Here is an 18,943-nt window from a genome sequence, read left to right as displayed (position 1 = left end):
AACTCTGAATTTGATTGATGCTGATCAAATTTATTCATCGAAACTTGTTTTAGTATTTAAACGGTTAAACCCTAATGATTACTCCTCTGTTGGCTATTTTTTTTTGCGTTTGATTACTGTTTAAACATTGTTTAAATAATTTTTATTTCAAATGCTCTAAATTGGGAACTAAAATCTTCCCTTTTGGACAAAATTCTCTCTACCATCGTAAGTGATTGGATGAATAAATTTCTAAAAAAGAATCATATGATCTTAAAAAAGTGTATATGTTGCTGTTTCAGATGATGATGAGATTGCACCCTACCAATTTTCTCAAGTAATCGGTTTGACCGATTACTGAGTAATATAGTCAGTGACATCGGCATATTGGTGGGAATCGTTGATCATGGCAACGTACACTTTCGTATCTTGACCGAACGCAACAACGTAATTTATTCAAGGCCTTCTTCAGTCTAGCTGTCTTTAGCGTAGATAAGTTGTCTTGTGAGCAATAAATTGTGAAGCTTTAAGCTCATCGGAGGTTTCGATCTGTTCGAGAGATCATCATGGGTTGCGTGAGTGCAGTACGAGACATAAAACAGCTGGTAGAGAGCGAAAAACACAGACAAACTGTGCTGAAAGTAAGTGTAATATGGCAGGTATCAGTTTTTTCGATTCTTTGTGAGTAAAAAGAAAGTTAAATAAAAGTTTTGGAAGAAACAATACAAAATATGATATCAGAGTACTAATTTGGCCAATATCATTGGAGGTTAAGCAGTTTTTAATTTTCTCTAGATCGATGAAAATGCGAAGACTTACAATTTACGGTCAAATGGTTTTGGGTTTTGCTCAAAAAGAGCAGTGCAAAGACCTTCGAATCCCAAATAATAGCGTTCAAAAATAGCAATCACCTTCTAATCCCAACGAGGTTGGAAAACAACCGAACTGAAGTGAAGCGTTTTTGTGTCTGAATGGTGTTAGTTATAATCTTTGATCCTTGTTCATGTGTTCTAGGACAAGGCCACAATTGACAGTCTAGTGTTGTTTTTGGAGCACAATGACAGCATGGTTGTCCAAGAAACGCTCCTAACTTTACTCCAACTCAGCGACACTCTTCCAGACAGACAGGCCTTGCGGACCATCTCTCTGCCACCGTGTGGACTTCTTCCGGCGCTCCAGTCTCTGGCTAGTAGTAGTTCCAAAGGCAGACATGATCCGGAGATCAGAAGATTGGCCGCTGAGTTGCACACGCGGCTAGATATGGGAGGGTGCCTTCCAACGCACAATCGTAATATGCAGCCAGGAATCATACACAAGTTAGTGTTCGCTTATTTTTGAAGGTAATAGTTGAAGTGTTATGTGCGGCCCTTCCATGTAGACAATTACGAAATGTAGACAATTTAATCTTCATGAACAAAATTTCATCAAAGTTTGTAAAATCAATCAGTTGATTATGAGAAAGTTGGCTAGATATTGGTATTTGAAATTAGATTGCAGCAGCATACTTGTTACTCAGTTCAGTTGCTAGCAAATGTGAAAGGTGATTTTTAAAACAATTCTTTGATCTCCGGCCTAGCACCTTTGTTTTGTTAGCGGACATACTGTATTTTATTCCGTCAGGTGGCAATTCGTAACAGAAGGTTAAACGGCAAATAGTGACTCAATAAGGGGACCGCCTATTAGCATATGTGTCGATTAGCATGCCCATGGAAAAGAAAGTAGTTTCAAGATACGCTATTTCACGTTTTGTTTATTTAAATTTGAAATTTTGGGCAATGTCCGCTCAGCCGAATTTTTAAATAGGTGAAAGTTAAAATTTAACTCCCTAACAAATCAAGTGGGTTTCGAAATTGTTTGGAAATTTAGGCTAATTTGTTTTTCTTCTGAAAGCACTCGCAGTTAAAGCAATTATCACATGCTAATAGGCCCACATGCTAATCGCTACACCCCCACTCAATAATGTAAGTGCTGCGGAACAAGCTACTTGCTAATGGCTTGACTAATCGTCGCCTGTTACGAATTGTCACTTGCTGACCGTCCGATCATTGTATCCTGCCTATGCGCAGAAAGAACTGGCCAAAGTACTGCTTAATTATAAAGAAGTTTTGTTTTGTTTCAGTTGCCTTATTTTTTTATTTATCAGTAATTTGGCGTTTTAGTACAGTTTGGTGAGTTTAACTAAAAAACGCAGCATTCAGTGTTAATCTTTTCCTAGAATAAAGAAATCATAACTACTTGGGTGTGGTACTTAGCCGAAGTAAGCAAATTTTTAACAAAAGAACCTATCATGTTAGCAAGGTGTTTAATTTAGCTGTAGATCACTTCAAACGATACTGATATGTAATTCTGATTTTAATTTATCTTGCACGAAAAATACTAATTTATTCTACATGTCATGAGTCTCTAATTCACAGGAACAGTCGAATCTTCAAAATGAGAGCCTAAAAATAACATCAGGGGATCACACTTTAACTATATCCCTCCCCTCTGATTGCAAAAAGTGAAAAAAAAACGTTACTAAAATAATGGAATTTAGTAGGTTGATTTAATATTCTGAACTGTTTGTTCCGAACACTGAAAATGAGGACAAACTTTGTCTTTTACCATATTAGGGTGTTTTTTTTCTTCTAGTTTTCAGTTTTTTTTTCACGGGGAATCATCATAATGCGACGTGTGGTATATCATATAACAGACGCTTCAATTGAGCTTTGTACAAATTTTTAAGAATTGATGAACGTAGTTCAGACTCGTATATAGATCGCGATGATTTTTTTTGTTTTTCTTTTTGGCTCAAATGTAGTTTTTTCTGGTTTGACTTTCGATTGCTTACTTCAGTTCATTTCCTTCGTTAAAAGGAAGGAAATCTCCACTATTGAACAGCGAAAGTGTGCTATGCTCAAATCTGATTGGATGATCAATTTTACTTTTTACCAAGTGAACAGTCCCCCTCCTAAATTGATTTAGGGTGGAGATTGTTCACTTGGTCTAAGGTTGGAACATTCAGTGCTACTTGCACAGCAATCGGCTACTCCTGCAAAGCAAAAGTCGTTAATTTGGCAAAATCGGGCATATGCTTTGTCATTAGTGTTAGTTTCGATCACTTCAGGTGGCTTTTCCTGATTTTGAATACCTCAACAAAGCCCTTAAGGGGTCAAATGGATTTAAGGTGTCAATTCGAGCTACGCGTACAATTGTGGTATTTATTTTATTACGTTTTAATTCCGAGTAAACGAATAAAAATAATTTTGCAACAAGGATAAGATGATTTGACTCATATGTTGCATTAAATAGGGGAATGAGTAGAGCGGCAATGGCATCCAAAATGCAGTCTTCCCCCTCGCCAAATTCCCTCTCAGTCGGAGCAGGTGGGGTCGATCTATCCTCCGCCTCTTCCTCCCCCTTTGTGAAGAAGGCTAAACGAGCTCGCAACATGGTCTTCTACGTGGAAGGTCTAGATAAAGAGAGCAAGCAGCAAGCCCACGAGGCCCTTTGTTCTCTACACGGAGTCGTCAGTTTCACATTTGACCTTGGAAAACAGAGGACGGTGATGCGGGCGAGGCCGGAGTTGGGAGCTGCGGAAGTGGCACATTGTCTGGCCCAGGCGGGCTTCCCCTCCCCACAGCAGATTGTGAAGGGACCGAAGGGCGAAGAGGAGTACATCACATTCGCTCTTTCAAGGTAACAACCAATATTGTTTGTTATTTTAAATTCTAGTCAAAACCTGGTGGTAGAGTGGAGTGAAATACTTTCAAGAACTGAGATTACAGGCATCTTAAGATGATAAACATAAGTACATTCGTGATATGAAAAATGTTCCATGATCTTAGAGAATTAGTATGATTCGAAATACAATCTGCTGGAAATAAGTACATTCACACACACATTTATCCTTAGTAACAATGCGCACCATGCCGAGCACTTCAATCTGCACATTTGAGGCAGATGAACGTTTTTTTTTTGTTTTAAAGATTTTTTAAACCCCGTTCCTACTCCAGCCGAGGGTTAAGTGCAAGACCAACCGTCGGGGAGGAAGGGGATATGTCATCCATTTCGCCTAGATGAACGTTAATGATTGGTAGCGAAAGGGCGACTGATTCGAGTCGGGTTAAGACGTTTACTTTCGAAATAAAAATTTTCTGGTTAAGGAAGAATTTGCTGTTATCGTGTCAACGTTCGTTGAATTTTCGGATTTGTTCTAAAGTTTCAATCAAATAACATATCTCAAAACTAGTGTCTGGTAACTGATAAATTCAAATTACTTTGCCGGCAGTATATTTTTTAGAAATTTTTCTAAAACTGATTGGAGATATTTTGAAGGAAGTTTCAATGTTTACTCAAGCCAGCTAGCGATCGCAATGTATTGAGAATCCACAGTTTTTCTAGATCAACTCGCAAGCGACCGTGATGCAGATAAGAGGACGTGAGAGTCAATAGAACAAATTGGGGTTTTATTCCAGCACTAGCAAAACTTTTATTTTTCAAGGCTTAGTTGTAGCTTCTTTCTTATTTCACTTTTTAGAACTATTTTTGCCGTTTTCTCGCTTGTGTTCACAATGATGTGCTGCTTCGCCTGTGTTAGAATTTAATTTCTAATGCAATATTTATACAATCCAGCTAATTTGTTTTCCTGCAGCTAATTTGTTTTGCTAAATGTAGAGCATATTTGCAAACAAGAAAGTTTTGGCCGAAAGTTATTTGAACTAATTTTTTCTTCATTTTTGTCGAAATTTTTCTTTTAAAATTAGCCTTTAAGTTCCTATTAAACAACTGGTTCCTATATTCCTCATAGTACGCATTTTAAAGTTCCGTATAGTTCTTAATATTGTTCAATTATTAAGAACTGAAAGTTTTGCTCTAATTGTTCAATTTTGTGGTTATGTTGTAGGCCTGCAAGTCCGATGCCAGACTATCTACCAGAAGACGACCCCGAAGTGGAAGATCCAACGACCGCTGTGCGAGTCCAAGGGGACGGGCCAGGACAACAGACCACGTGGCTAACAGCAACCGTCAACTACCTCGCCAGGTCCATGTATTGGTGACCCTCCCCCTCCACTGTAACCATGGAGATGCCTGGACCCCCCTTCGCCTATTTTTTCATTGATACTTGAAGTTTCGCCCTTGCATATGTATGGGCCCAATTCCTCAGCTTGATGTCGACACCGCTTTTGTCGCATCGTAAGCACAAAAAGAAACACAATATCTGCAATATATTTAGTCATCTCGGCTGCTTTTTGTTGCCGCAATTGTCTTATAATAATGGCCTGTTTCGACTAAACGACCCTGGATTTGATGCCAATTTTGCTGCCACCAATCATCATTCATCGCCGCTTGGCAGAGCAACACTATCTGAATGCAACATACAAATTTCAACAAAACTTACAAAATCGATCTCCAGTTTGATTTGATCCGCATATAGACTGACCTCGTCATTTACTTTACATAGACTTTTTAGTACTTAGTCAGTCATTAATGTAATGCGATTGGTAAATTATACTTTTCTACTATTACTAGTTTTGTTTTAGGAACCCTCAGAGAGAACTTTGATTTTTCTACGGACTATGAATTGGAAACTTCTGCATGCCTAGAATCAGCCATTAGATTTGTAATTTTCTTCAAATTTGCATTAAAGCATGCTAAAGCAGTCGAGCATTTAAGAACAATGCTTGTATCTTTTAATTGGCCGATTAACAACAAGGATTTTTTTTTTAAATGACCATAATGCGGTCAATTAAGAGATTCAGAAAGGGATACAGGTTTTGTGAGCAGGTCTTCATCAAATGATTGTCTACGCAAACAAAAGCGTGTGTTACATGACGCATTTTTCCACCCTAAGTTGAAAATTTTCCGTGAAACTCAACGTTCAGTTTTTTTTGCATATAAACTAGCGCAAAATTGCAATCGATACGGACGGTATTTAGGCCGCAAAACTTGAATTCTAAAATCGTCTTGATAAGGCTAGAATGGCATAGGATAGATTGTCAAGGAACCGGCTCAGATATTTAAATGAATTATGACAAACTTTTTCTTCTTTTTGATGCCTTACTATGGGGAATATAAATTCAAATCTCTTAGAATCTCAAAAAAATCATTCATAATGGATTATAATTTAGCTGTTCTGCATGAAAACACGGTAAAAATTAAATTGAATCCAAGTTTAAGCCAGGACTTTCTCGGGGGAGGGGGGCGGATTTTCAAAAAAATTTCGAAAATTCTGCCGACATTTTTTTTAGGTTGACCAAATTGATTTTATGAGCATTCCTCACTCACTATAACGACCCCATTTTGATCAAACTTTCTGGGCCGCAGGCAAAACTATAAAAAACAGGCCAAAAAAGGCGTTTTTATACAATTTTTTGTGGAAAATTTTGATCTAAAAATTGCGATTTTTGGCGCGCTCTCTTCCCTGAAAATTAATAAATCTTGGCGCCAAAGGCACCTTTAGAAAGTTTTTAGGCTCCGTCACCAAAAATATATATCTCAAGATAGTTCAAAGAGAAACCCCTGCTCCCACCCCTAAAACCGCCCCTGGCTATAAGTTCAAAATTACAGTATCTTTAAGTTCGGTAACCAACTGAAAAGCACACAAAACAAAACAAAAAAAAAACGAAATGAAGCGATTATACAATTGTTGAATAATAATGGAATAAGTTCCATTAAAATGGGTTATAATTCAAAAAAAAATTGAGGAAAAATTTTTCAAAAAATAATCGATTACAAACGATTAAAATGATTTTTATTGTTTCGAAAAATAGTAACTTCATAATCCATCTTTAATCGATTATAATCAATTATTTTTGAAATTTATGGAGACTGACAGTAAAAATCCATTATCATCTATTATTTTCTCGTTTTACTGAGTGCGGAATTGCTCGTGGTCGTTAAATGCAAATTCGCCCTGTATATTATAATTATTTGCATCATGTTTAGAGCAAGCTGAACTTTCCTTGAATTATGAAGCCATTTTTTGGCTGTAAAATTCCACATTCACTTATCAATTTCTTTGCACAGTATCTAATTTGTAATTTTGAACATCATATTGGCTAAACGATACCAAGTTTCTGATGAATGTTTCCTGGACTGCTTGGAACGTTGGTTAAGGCAAGCGCCTCTTCGTCAGGACATTTTTATATTAGTCAGTTTTTTACTTGTTTGACGTTTTGACGCTTATCTTAATAAATGTTTAGTCCAGTTTAATCTTATAAGAACGGACTATTTTTTCCTGAAAGTACCTAGTAGGTCGTACTTTCACATAATTCCAGAAACTTTTTTTGAATGAAAATATTTACACTTGTGTTAAGCAAAGTTATTGCAATCGGTTACTAAATTTTTTTTCGATTCTAATTGATGCTTGTTCGATTCCAATCGGGACTCGTTTTTTTTTTTGCAAACGCAAATTTTTGGCTAATTTAGGTTTTTGTTGGTATATTTGCACTTGCGAAGCGAGTGTATTAGAAGGAACTGTCTGCAACCTAATTCGCAAATATTGGTGCCGCTTTTGGGACACCTTAACAGCTTTTTCATAGCATGTGCTTTGACATTCAATTAGTAATAAGTTAACCCAGTTGATGCGATTTTAATTCATCAAATGAACCGAAAGAAATCTTTTTTTTCGAACAAAAGTACATTAAAAAAACTCGATTTCAGAAATTTTCTAGCTCAATGTATCTCGCATTTTTTTGAAATGCTTTATTTATACATAATTTGGTTTTATGCTTTGCAATTTGTTACATGCTAAATTTGTATTTGTTGCCATTTTTGCTGAATCGCATTGGCAATCTATTCGTGACTAGTGTTTCTTGGTTTTTAAGCTTGCGTGGCTGAGTTAAGCTTGCATGGCTGTGCATACGTCGCTGCTTTATTCGTGACCAATTTTTGTCGGTTGCTAAGCTTGCTTGGCTGACTTAAGCTTGAGTGGCTGAGTGCTTTATTCGCGAGTAGTGTTTGTCGGTTGTTAGAATTGAGTGGCTGCATGAGACTCAAAGTCTATTGATTGCAGTATGTTGCAGATTCGGATCCTACACGTAGCTGAATTTTTGGTAACTCGAGGCTTATAACTACTTTTTTCTTATTTCACTTGATAGAGCTGATCTTTGGTCTTGTTCTCGGCAGTGTTTGCGAAGCACAGCTTCGCCTCTGTATTTTTCCGGCTTATTTCCCGCAGAAAGGATTTTTTAAAGGTCGGCTTCTTTCTAGTATTCCGGAAGCTCCTTCTAGAGTTTCTTATGGTGCAAGTTACCTTGTTCCGGAGCTCTTGTGTTTTGCGATTTTTGAAAGTTTTTTATCAGTTTTTTTATTTTTCTTTGCCTTTGATTTTAATCACAGTCATTTGTTTTGTATCGCCAGTGGTTTGTATCGTATTTATTTTTATGCTGCAATTGGTAGTTTAGAGACTATCTAACAGCCTTCTTCAAGTTTCGGCTGACCAATTTTAAATTAATTTCTAAAAATGAGCCATGACTTAGCATTGCCTGGAAAGCTTACAAAAATTGTTTGTTTTGGAGGTTATTCGTTAGCTCCAATAAACTTCATCCATTTTCTTTGCAATTTTTGTCGAAAAAAGGTCTCGTCTCCATAGCGTTTCAGGAGAGCTCTGAAAACGTATGTTTCACTTAAACTAAAAATATATTCAAACATATTTGAGTTTGTTCTTAATCCTCTCCCTCGAGAAAATGGTAGATCTCAAAAATGTTCGAATAATCCTGTATTTCTGTCTATTACTTTCGGTTGATCTCTCAATGTCTACTCATTCAAGCAAATTTTTTACTGTGCAGGAGACTCTTTGAAAAACGTTTTTTTGTGGTCAGCTTTAAAAACTTAAGAAAAAAAGTTTTTGAGTTTTTCTAACCCAAAATCAACTAGTCCAAAGTTAATCGTCAGGTAAATTTAAGGCTTTTTTATTTAAAAAGTTTTTTCAATCCGAATTCGGAAAAAATGTTTCAAAAAGTTCCGTTTCGAAAAAAAACTGTACAGACGCAGCACTATTTACAGACCAGTGAATGAATTTTAACAATTATTCCTAATCTAATTTCACTATTTACTTAAATTCATTCAATTTTTTACGCATCGTTTTTTATTCTTGTCTTTTTCATATGCACAAAAACTGCCAAAAGTTTACTGAAAATTTGGATAAAGCCGAAGTTGACCGACATAATTTACAAATTTATATTTTAAAAACTCTACAGATGTCAAGTCAAGTAATTCCAGCTTCGGACAGGCTTACATTTTCTAAGAAAAATTTATTTTATGGCAACTTTCTTGTTTATTTCATTTGCAGTGGATATTGCCATCCTGACATTGTAATTGCAAGCGTGGCAGTGCTAGTGCAAGCGTGACATCGCTAATGCAAGCGTGAAATTGCTATTGCAAGCGTGAAAGTGCTATGCAAGCGTGACATTGCTATTGCAAGCGTGACATTGCTATTGCAAGCGTGATTTTTCTATTGCAAGCGTGACATTGCTATTGCAAGCGTGATTTTGCTATTGCAAGCGTGACATTGCTTATGCAAGCGTGACATTGCTTTCACAAGCGTGACGTTAAACACTTGCAACGCGATTTAAAAACGCCAAGCATAGCTCTGCATAGCTCTGATCAGGTTGCTGATGATTTTTGTAAGATGATTTAAAATGAACGAAAAAATATCAATAGGCCGAAGATTCGTCCATAGAATCACGGATGCAGAGGATGCCTTCTAATATTTCAGTTATGCTTTTGTCTGCATTCAATTTCTGAATAGTCATTTCAATTGACCCTACAGTAAATTGCCTATATCTATGCCAAAACATGCCACAACCTTTTTCCTGATAAAAAGATCTACAACTAAATTAAAAGTCAATTTCATACAATAAAAGTGTGGATAATTTCATAATAACATTGTATTTTTGCGCAGATTTATCTCTTTTTTGTTTTTTTTCTGTGTCGACGAATTGTTTCCAGTCTATGACCGTGCTAAACGTTGGAATATTTTTTCTGCCTCCTTCGAATCATTCGAAGATTTTTGTTGTCGCTGTTCAAAATTGTTTTGGAACAATTTCATTTTTGTATTGAACGAGTGAAAATGATCGAAAATTGTTACAATTTTTATCAGTGTGAGGCATATATTCAACACTAAAAAGCTCAATTTTTATTTTTTTTAGACCACTGTCCGTTTAATAAGTAACGCTAGATTACACCGGAAACAACTATATTAGCGCCCGAGACGCCCGTAGGGAAATTTTAGCGTTAGTTGACCAAAAATAATTTAGAAGATTACCACAGTGGACTCTTTGTCTTGTACGGTTAGGTACTACTCAGGTTCTAAACCAGCTACTAGCTTGTAGCACACTGATGTGTAACCAAGCAAAAACCAGTATGGATAGTTCGTTGCTGTGCAAATAGTAAAGAAAATTCCTACCATATTCACAAAAAACTAGAAAAAACGTTTTTTTTGGTGTTTTAAAAAGTGGTTTTTAGTGCGTTGTGTGATTCGAGAACCACACAAATGAATAGCAAGTTAATGAATAAGGCAAGATCTTTTTTGAAACCAATATTGCCAAACAAGCGCTGTATGAAACATCCAAAATTAGTTTTATTGATAGTATAGACAAATTTTGAGCCCCTTAAAGCCTAAAAATCTAGATTGTCCAACAACAAACTTTACTCGATTACGCTACTCGCTCAAAAATAGATGGAAATTCAAAAATTTGAAACTGTTTTTTTTTTCGGCACAGAAATTTATTAAGAAACGTTTTAAGAATGTCGTTCGAATCTTAATTAAAAAATATTTCAATTTGATGTATCAATCAACCTCGTAAGCTTAGCTCTTCCAGTCAAGAAACTGAAATTTTTTGCAATACCGAATATTTTTGAAGCAGCCAAGTGCTGGCTGATTTTGCCGCATCATGAGTTTCCTTTGAGAGACAAAATCTTTGGGAGCCCAAAGATCGATTGAAACGAATCAAAAAGATGGTCCAAATTGAAGCGAAAATGCCAAACCAATTTATCCAATGCAGTTTTTTCTTTCTTTTGTGCAATTAAAAGACAGTAACAAGAATAGCCAAAGACTGTTCACGTAGCACAGAATGTTCCGACTTTTGTACACATTTTTTTGCCGTGTGGCGTGATACAAAATCTGAACGAAAAAGTAATAAATTAGGCATGTTCGATAGTCATAGTGAAAAAGCAAAAAGGAAAACTGTTTTTGCAGAAAATAGACATGAAAAACAAAAAATATGTATCATAAATAATACTCAAAAATACTCCTTGCTAAAATTTTATGAAAAATTTGATATCGCGAAGTCGTTTGAGCCACGACTGAGAGGGTTTTATCATGATGTATCACTCAACCATCTTGATAATTTTTGTGGTACCTGATTTTTCCTGGAAAAATAAAAAAAATTAAGCACACCCGAATACAAAGTTATTCGCCATTTTGAATGGTCGGAACAGAAACACAAGTTATAGACAAAAAATAGAATATTGAAATTTGGTATAGACAAGTTTGAATAAAAAACGTATTAAAGACTTTGAGCATTAAATGTAACCGAATCGGTTCTGCATTTTTACACGTCGGGGCCATTTTGATTTCTTTGAAATTAGTTAATGTATTTTCAGAGTTTCTTGTAATTTTTGAGTTAATATGCTCCGACTCGGTTAAAATTCCATAATTAAATAGTTGTAATTACTATTTTGTGTTATTATATTGCATGAGATTAAAGAACATTGGACGAAAACTGGTAAAATAAATTCGCGGTAAATTACAGTACATTAAGGCACAATATCATAAGGATAGCTTCAAATATTGCCCCGGTTAAGAATGGAACTTGGATATGATTCTGGCACAAATATCCCGAAAACACGCTGGCCAAAGACCACGTTCCATTATAGCACATATTCTGCACCATAATCAATCTGGCCTGCACTGTTTTATCCCCAGAGCACAAGTCCACGAATGGGGCCATACATCCGATGAGGAGTGTCCGGGCCATGACTATGATTACGGCACAAAAGGTTCCGAGCCATACCGAAGGAATAAATGGGAGGCAGCAGTTGCAAACAGATAGAACGCACAGAGATGCACAGACCTAAAACAAACATATCTTCAATTAAACTAAGAGTGTGAGTCCATAAAAACGTGATTTATAATACAGACTGTATGTGATACCTAATTCCAGTGACAACCGTTGACGAATTGAATTCAAGTTGATTCTCTAATGCTTAGTATCCACAAAAAACTTAGCAAGTAAAGCGAGTACATACTTTCACAAGGAGCGGCCAGCAGCCCGGGTTGTTCTCCATAGATCAAAAATGCTACTCTTACAATTCAATAAAATAAGTCTATGAGAAATACTAGACACGCAAAATTCATGCATTATGCTATAATGGTGTCATCGAACTTTCGAAGAACTTTTCTCTTGTTTTGGCTTAAGATTCGGTGTATCATACGAAATAAAAGATTTTTTTTGCAAAAAAAGCTAATTATACAATTTTCATATATGGAAATAGTATGACTAGCATTTTATTGTGATAGCGACAACAAAACTTTGAAGTTGCCCCAAAAATGTATTATTTTTTTTTCAACCGCAAATCGAATTTTGTACTCAATTAAATCATTTTCAAAATTTTTTTAGTGTGCATAACGTAGTCCTGGATACACCAATGATGATTTTTTTTTCCATTTTGCTCAATAATTTTTTTATAAAAGGCTGAAAACTCCTATTTCTCATGAATGGCTTGTTTTTGTAGGCTGCATTGAATAACTGATAATTCATAATTTCAAACTAAAAAAAATCAATGTTTCGTTATATTATTTGTGTAAGTCAGAATTGAGACGTTTCAGGCCGTTTCAAACCCATTTTTTGTTACTCTACGTTTGAGTAACCACTTGTGTTTGGTTACGAACACAAACAAAAAATTTTGAGAAATTTAAATGTAAAAAATCAATTTTTTTGGTTCATGGAAAAATGCTAGTTATACAATTTCCATTTATGAAAAATCAGTAATCATAGACCTTTCATGCATCTTTCTGTTTTTATGGAATTACATGAAAAGTGTATGGCTAGCATTTTTAGTCAACCCTGGGGGGAATAATGAGTGATGATAAATTAACCTACTATGCCCTGTAAATTAAAGTTAACTGAGATTGGCCTCATTGTATTATTTTATTGCAGTACAATTGATTGATGTTGTTTTTATATATGAACAAGACTGCTCGTATCAGGGCGAAGCTTTGAATGTTCCGACTGAGGTTTATGGAGCAGTAATAACATAAATATCATTAACAAATCAAACGTAAAAAAATGAAGAAAAAAAAATTCCAAAATTTGAAACTTTTTCCATGAAAATCATCCCCCCACATGCCATATAAACTACAAAAGAATAGATTTCGCTCCTTGTAACAAATCAATTATGGCAAATAAGCTTCTTTCAACCAATTTGGAACGATTTCTAAGACGGATTAACTCTCCGCTCACGCGTTAATAGCGTGATATATGTCGCGCGTTAATTGTCCCAAATTGGCCAAAATGGCAACCTTTAAACCCCCATAACTTGACAAAAAATGATCACAGGTGAAATATCTTTTCAAATTTAAGCTCAGGACAACAATAGTTTTCGAATGATATTTAAAAAATTCCGTCAAAAATGGCTAGGTAAAAAGTCGAAATTTGTCTGAAGAAAAAAAAACCCACCCCAAGCACAAATATTCCGTTACTTTCGTATCGAAAGTTGTAACAACAATGTTAAACAATTGACGAAAACGAGAGAAAGCGTGATCCTTTCTACACTTTAGTCAATCAAAAGCGCGTAAGGATCAAGCTACTCACATAACGTTCTTGCTGAATGCACAACGAAAAGATTACAGAATCTTTCGGAAAAATCAAGATAGACTGAATTGAAAACCCTGCATACTGAAAGATTTACCGAAACAGAAAATTGTTTGGGAATTAGATCAGAATGTCACTTTGCATTCGGGGATAATGACTCAAAAATCTTCCAGCTCGTCGTATAATGCCTGCAGTCGAAATCTATCAGTCGGTAGTTCATTTTGTTCTTGTCGGAGCTTCAATTAAGAGTAACCACATTCACAGGTTTCGCTTCACTCGAAATCGCACTAGTAGAGAATCGTTCACTTAGAAGTTTCGTTGAGTAGCTTTGTACAAGTAGTCTATTGGGCAAAACGCCGAATTTGAATCATTTACGGCATAACACACGTCCATTGCGACATAGAATTTTTGTAGGTCCCCTCTCTCGTAATGGACGTGTGTTATGCCGTAATTGACTCAATTTTGGCGTTTTGCTCGGTAGACTACTTGTACAAAGCTACTCAACGAAACTTCTAAGTGATCGATTCTCTACTAGTGCGATTTCGGTTGAAGCGAGTCCTGTGAATGTGGTTACTCTGAATTGAAGCTCCGACAAGAACAAAATGAACTAACGACTATTAGATTTCGACTGCAGCATTATACTAAGGGCTGGAAGCACGTAATGGGAACAGCGGGAAAAAACCGACACCAGGAAAGCCAGTTCAAATTGCGCGGGTGAGATAGAGCTGATTCAGGAAGCGGTATACTACTATTATAGAGTGGTCCCTCGAAAATGCAACTATGATAGACAGGTCCCGCATGCAGTTCGCATGTTATAATTTTGAAAACTAATAATTTGTGCATAAATTTTTCATTTCAAAGATCTTGCAAAAATATGCAGTCAGAAATTTTTCAGATTGAAACTTGTAATAAATTCATCGTTTTTATCAAAAAGTTTGCTCGCTTCTGTTTTTTTTATGTTTAACAAATTCATTGTTTTTATCAAGAAATTTGCTCGCTTGTTTTTTTTAGTGATGATGACACGCCGAAGTCATGAAACGTTGAGTCCGAAGTGACAAAAACACCCAGGGCGATAACAGTGAAAAACAGCGGAGCCCAGCTTGCATTAGTTCCAACTGACAACTTGTTCATTGCGGATGAGATGTCAGCTATAGGCATTACAGAAGACTAGGCATTACAGAGGTCTCTTTATGTTGAGCAAAGCTCTTTTTTGCGACTCAAGGCCGTTTTTTTGCACGCAAAACTTTCTCGTAGTACCACTATTGCAGCCGAAATTGGTCAAGCTGTGGTAGACTTGAAGCTAGAGGTCAAGTGAGAGCTCGTTCTCACACACTAACAATGCCAAGGCATGGGTTAGAATTTACGATCTGACGATTTCAAAGTGAACACCTTTCCACTATGCTAAGTGCCTAGTCTTAAATCTTCTTTTTAGGAGTTACGAGGGCAAGTTTCAACGCTGGTCTTTTTAAAGTACCTAGTGTTGTTTTAAGTTTACACGTTACACGAGCGCGCGGTACCATCCGAGTCGGTAAAAATTTCTAACACTCGGCCTAGAGGCCAGATGCCTTGTGGTTCCTCTGGTTCCAAACTAAGGCCCTTTTTCCTCACAATGATATTCGTAATATCAATTCTTTCATAAAAATTATCTGAAAAAAAAGTTAAATCATAATATACTGTCCTAATTTGTGTGAAGTGGTTTATAAGTAAGTTGTTTAAAAGTTTGACTTCTTAACCAAAGAGGTAATTGAGATTAAATCTACAACACATTTTTTAGAAATCATGCGATTAGCAGCTCCTTACAAACGCCCAATTGTTTTGCCTGATATGTTAATCACTCCCAACTTTGCGAAGGTTTCAAATCACTAACTACTACTAACCTGCGTCTTTAATGTCGGTACTTGAAATCTGGCTCGACCTTGGCTGTTGTTGTTATTGTTATTGTTGCTTGCGTTTTGAGTGAAGGAATGCGGCGTGCATCGGACTATTCGTGGTACCAGAAGAGTTATGACTGGAAAACACAGTCCAGCTATGCAAGGAATCATGCAGAAGAAGTTGATGGCACGGGACTCACTGAAAGTTCTAAATTGGTCAGACATGCTTTGCAAATGTAATTTAAAAAATTGAACTAAATTTTTGGTATGTTTTACGGAAGTTTACATTTTTCGAACAGGCGCTCTAGGACAAGCTAAAATTCGGTGATTCTTGAAATAGAAAACAGCCAACAGACGATTGGAAAAGAGTCAATGAACGCCAGTAAACAGAAAAAACTGACTAGTGTTCAAAAAACTCTCAATTTTGGAGCTTCCAGGAAAATATATATGTCTTTTAAGCTCTTCAAAGTTCATACTTTGCGATAAAATTGAACCATTAGCAAAAACTGGAGCAATAGGTAAAATTTTGATTCCGCTGAGAAATCTAAAAATCACTTTTAGAACTCATTCACTTCTTTCGCGCCGGTTTCGCTTTTAGAATTAATAATTAGTATGAATGAAGTACACGTAAAAAGACAACACTTATAACCTTATGCAAGTGTATTCACTTCGTTCATTGACACTTAATTATGCTCCCTAATTATTAAAACCTCCGGTTCGGGAAAAAATAAATGACCTCCCAATTTAACCTAAATCTAAGTTGACCTAAATTTAACTAAACATACGGCTCTTGATTGCATTTTTGACCTAATTCGGTTCCCTTTTCGAGATCATGTTCTGCAATTTCCGTTGTCACACCCACTTTCGTGGTTCTTTTTTTCTTGAGGGAACTGAATTAGGTCAAAAATGCAATAAAGAGTTAAATAAAACATTATCTCCATTTTTGAAATTCGATTATTAAAGCAGTTTGGATGGAACATTCTGCGCAACATGCTCAGCAACTGGATATCTTTGTTATTATTCTGAACTTTTTTTCTGTGTTGAAATGAATGAAAAACTAATCACAGTCAACTGAATCAAAAACTAGTTATGTCAGAGCGAGGAGCTTAACTAAATTCACTCAGATCCGTTCAATTTGAATTCTTATCGCCAACAATTGAGTTTAAGTTTCAATTAAGAGATTAAATTGACAGCATGATGTAAAAGTTAGGTAAAAATTCTTGCTATTATTTTTTCTTACTGTAACTTTTTTTATTATTTGAACAAATTTACCTGAAGCCCCATAACTTCTGCATCATCAGTTCCAGAGCTGTACTATGAACTGCAGCCTCGAATGTGAAGCAGCCGGTGAGAACCATGACTGCAATACAGTATCCAGTGCTTCTTCTCCTTCTGTGCACGCCACCTCCAAACATGATCGCGCTTGCGGTCAAATCAGAACAAGACGACAAAGAAACATCCGTTGAAACCATATTAGCACCACTTCGAAGACCTTCGTTTTGATAAGACACGTGTACTCCTCGTTCGCCCACGTCGGCATTGCTCGGAAAAGATCGTGTTGTCAAACCATTTTGGTTCGAGTCACTTTGACTCCTGTTTTCCGTCGGAAGACCGCTGCTCAGTGGTGAAGTTTCGGGTGAAGTTTCTGCACCATGCTCGGAGTTGGCTTTCAATCTTGAATCTTGCTCGTTTTCATTTTGATAACGGCCGTAGGAAAATAAATCATCTCGCTGACGAAAGGGATCCACAAGAGACGATGCTAATGCTAGAGCTCCTAGGAGTCCAAGCAAAACAAAGCTGTTGACGACAATAGCCGAGAACCCGAGGCGGTTGAAAACGAGACTGCTGATTGCCCAAGTAGATCCCCATGATAATTGCTTACACACTGCAAAAATCAAACCGTTGAGTCTTGTCTGGTCGGGTTGGGAAACATTACACAACATGAGCATCGGTTGAAAGCAAGTTGAGATTCCGACGGCGCAGAATCCGAGGAACACGAAATAGTCGTGGAAGAGTGGTAGAAATTGGTACTGCGTGCAGAAGAGGGTGACCCCGCAGCCGACTATCCCAACAAGGATGAGCCAGAGATGAACTCGCAGACGATGGGAGGGGAACCGACCCAACAATACCGCTGTGACCAGATCAAAAGTGTCGCCTAAACACATGCGGAAAAAATTTAGAGACCAAACTGAACTTAGATCTGAAAAAATTTGTGTCGTTTTTCCTCCTTGCTACTCGTATTTTGAAGTTCATTGGAAATTCGGGGTTTTTCACATTTTTAGTATTCAGTATACATGTTTAATCTTTCTCGCATTCATGCCTAACCTATATTACTGATGCTAATGTAAAGTCGGTGAAGATACAAATAGCTAAATTGACAGATGGATCTGCGTCTTGTCGAGGGTTTCCAATTTCAGTTTTTTCACCAAGCCTTGAATTGGTCTTGTGAGAAACTACCGAGTTTTCAAAAAAAAGAATATTGTCGACCATTTTCCTAGTTGAAGATTTTGACCTGCAAATGACTCACGTCCCGATTTAGTATATGTTATCGTCAAAGGCGTTCTTAAAAAAATTTAAGTTTCGTCGACCAAAAATGGGCACCCTAAAATAGTACCAAAGGAGTACCTTCTTTTTAGCAAGGGTGTCAGATTAGTGCGGATAGTGGATTTCAGCTACCCGGTAACACAACTTCTAGTCTCTATACTTGAGCTATTTTCGCACTTACGAACTTTTACGACTTATTTAGCAAATTTTACGAATTTTTTTAACCGAATTTATTAATTTATTTCAGCAGACGTACCGAACCCATTGGCGAATCCGAGCATTGCCGAGGAATGGAACTCGGAGGGTGCGACTGCATACCACGTCTGCAACAGAGTCTGTGACGTCAGAATCATGCATCCAATCAGGAGTCCCCGCAGTCCCTGTTCCCAACCCCCACGTCCAGAGCAACATCCATAAATAGAGGTGATATTTGACAAAACACGCCGCCAGCCTAAAATTCCATTACAAACAGTTATGATTAAGGTTATATATAAAAACACGTATACTAATTGTTCAACCAACAACTTAAACTATGAAATAAAGCAATTTTTCAGTTCAAATGTGTTGTCTGTCGCTGTCTATTAACGTTTCATTTTTGCATCCAAGTTAAGCAAACCTTGTAACTATCAATTGATGATTACCGCGGGAAATTGAGGATTGGCATCAGATTTTTCAGACCATGATGGGCTTGTAGTTTATTTTTTACCCTGAACCCTTCAATTCATGGGATCCCATATTGTTGCCAAAATA

At 36.6% G+C, this 18,943-nt stretch overlaps 1 protein-coding gene across 1 annotated transcript; it reads left to right on the top strand.

Annotated features, from left to right (window-relative positions):
- Positions 1 to 285: 285 nt before the first annotated feature.
- On the top strand, positions 286 to 5,486 carry LOC134848391 (armadillo repeat-containing protein 1-like). The gene is made up of 4 exons (XM_063865803.1): positions 286 to 620; positions 994 to 1,295; positions 3,271 to 3,657; positions 4,865 to 5,486. The coding sequence occupies exons 1-4, from the start codon at positions 546 to 548 to the stop codon at positions 5,016 to 5,018; spliced, it is 918 nt and encodes a 305-aa protein (XP_063721873.1). The 5' UTR covers positions 286 to 545; the 3' UTR covers positions 5,019 to 5,486.
- The last annotated feature ends 13,457 nt before the right edge of the window (positions 5,487 to 18,943 follow it).

The sequence above is a fragment of the Symsagittifera roscoffensis genome, chromosome 6, assembly GCF_963678635.1.
Source record: "Symsagittifera roscoffensis chromosome 6, txSymRosc1.1, whole genome shotgun sequence".
Lineage (NCBI taxonomy): Eukaryota > Metazoa > Xenacoelomorpha > Acoela > Convolutidae > Symsagittifera > Symsagittifera roscoffensis.
The sequence above is the reverse complement of the archived record's forward strand: the minus strand, read 5'-3'. Positions and strand labels throughout refer to the sequence as shown.

What these genes read in the sequence shown, in the direction of transcription:
- LOC134848391 (XM_063865803.1), top strand. Translation starts at nt 546, where the DNA reads ATGGGTTGCGTGAGTGCAGTACGAGACATAAAACAGCTGGTAGAGAGC. An exon ending in ACAGACAAACTGTGCTGAAA is followed by an intron (nt 621 to 993) that starts GTAAGTGTAATA and finishes CATGTGTTCTAG; the next exon opens with GACAAGGCCACAATTGACAG. An exon ending in ATCACATTCGCTCTTTCAAG is followed by an intron (nt 3,658 to 4,864) that starts GTAACAACCAAT and finishes GTTATGTTGTAG; the next exon opens with GCCTGCAAGTCCGATGCCAG.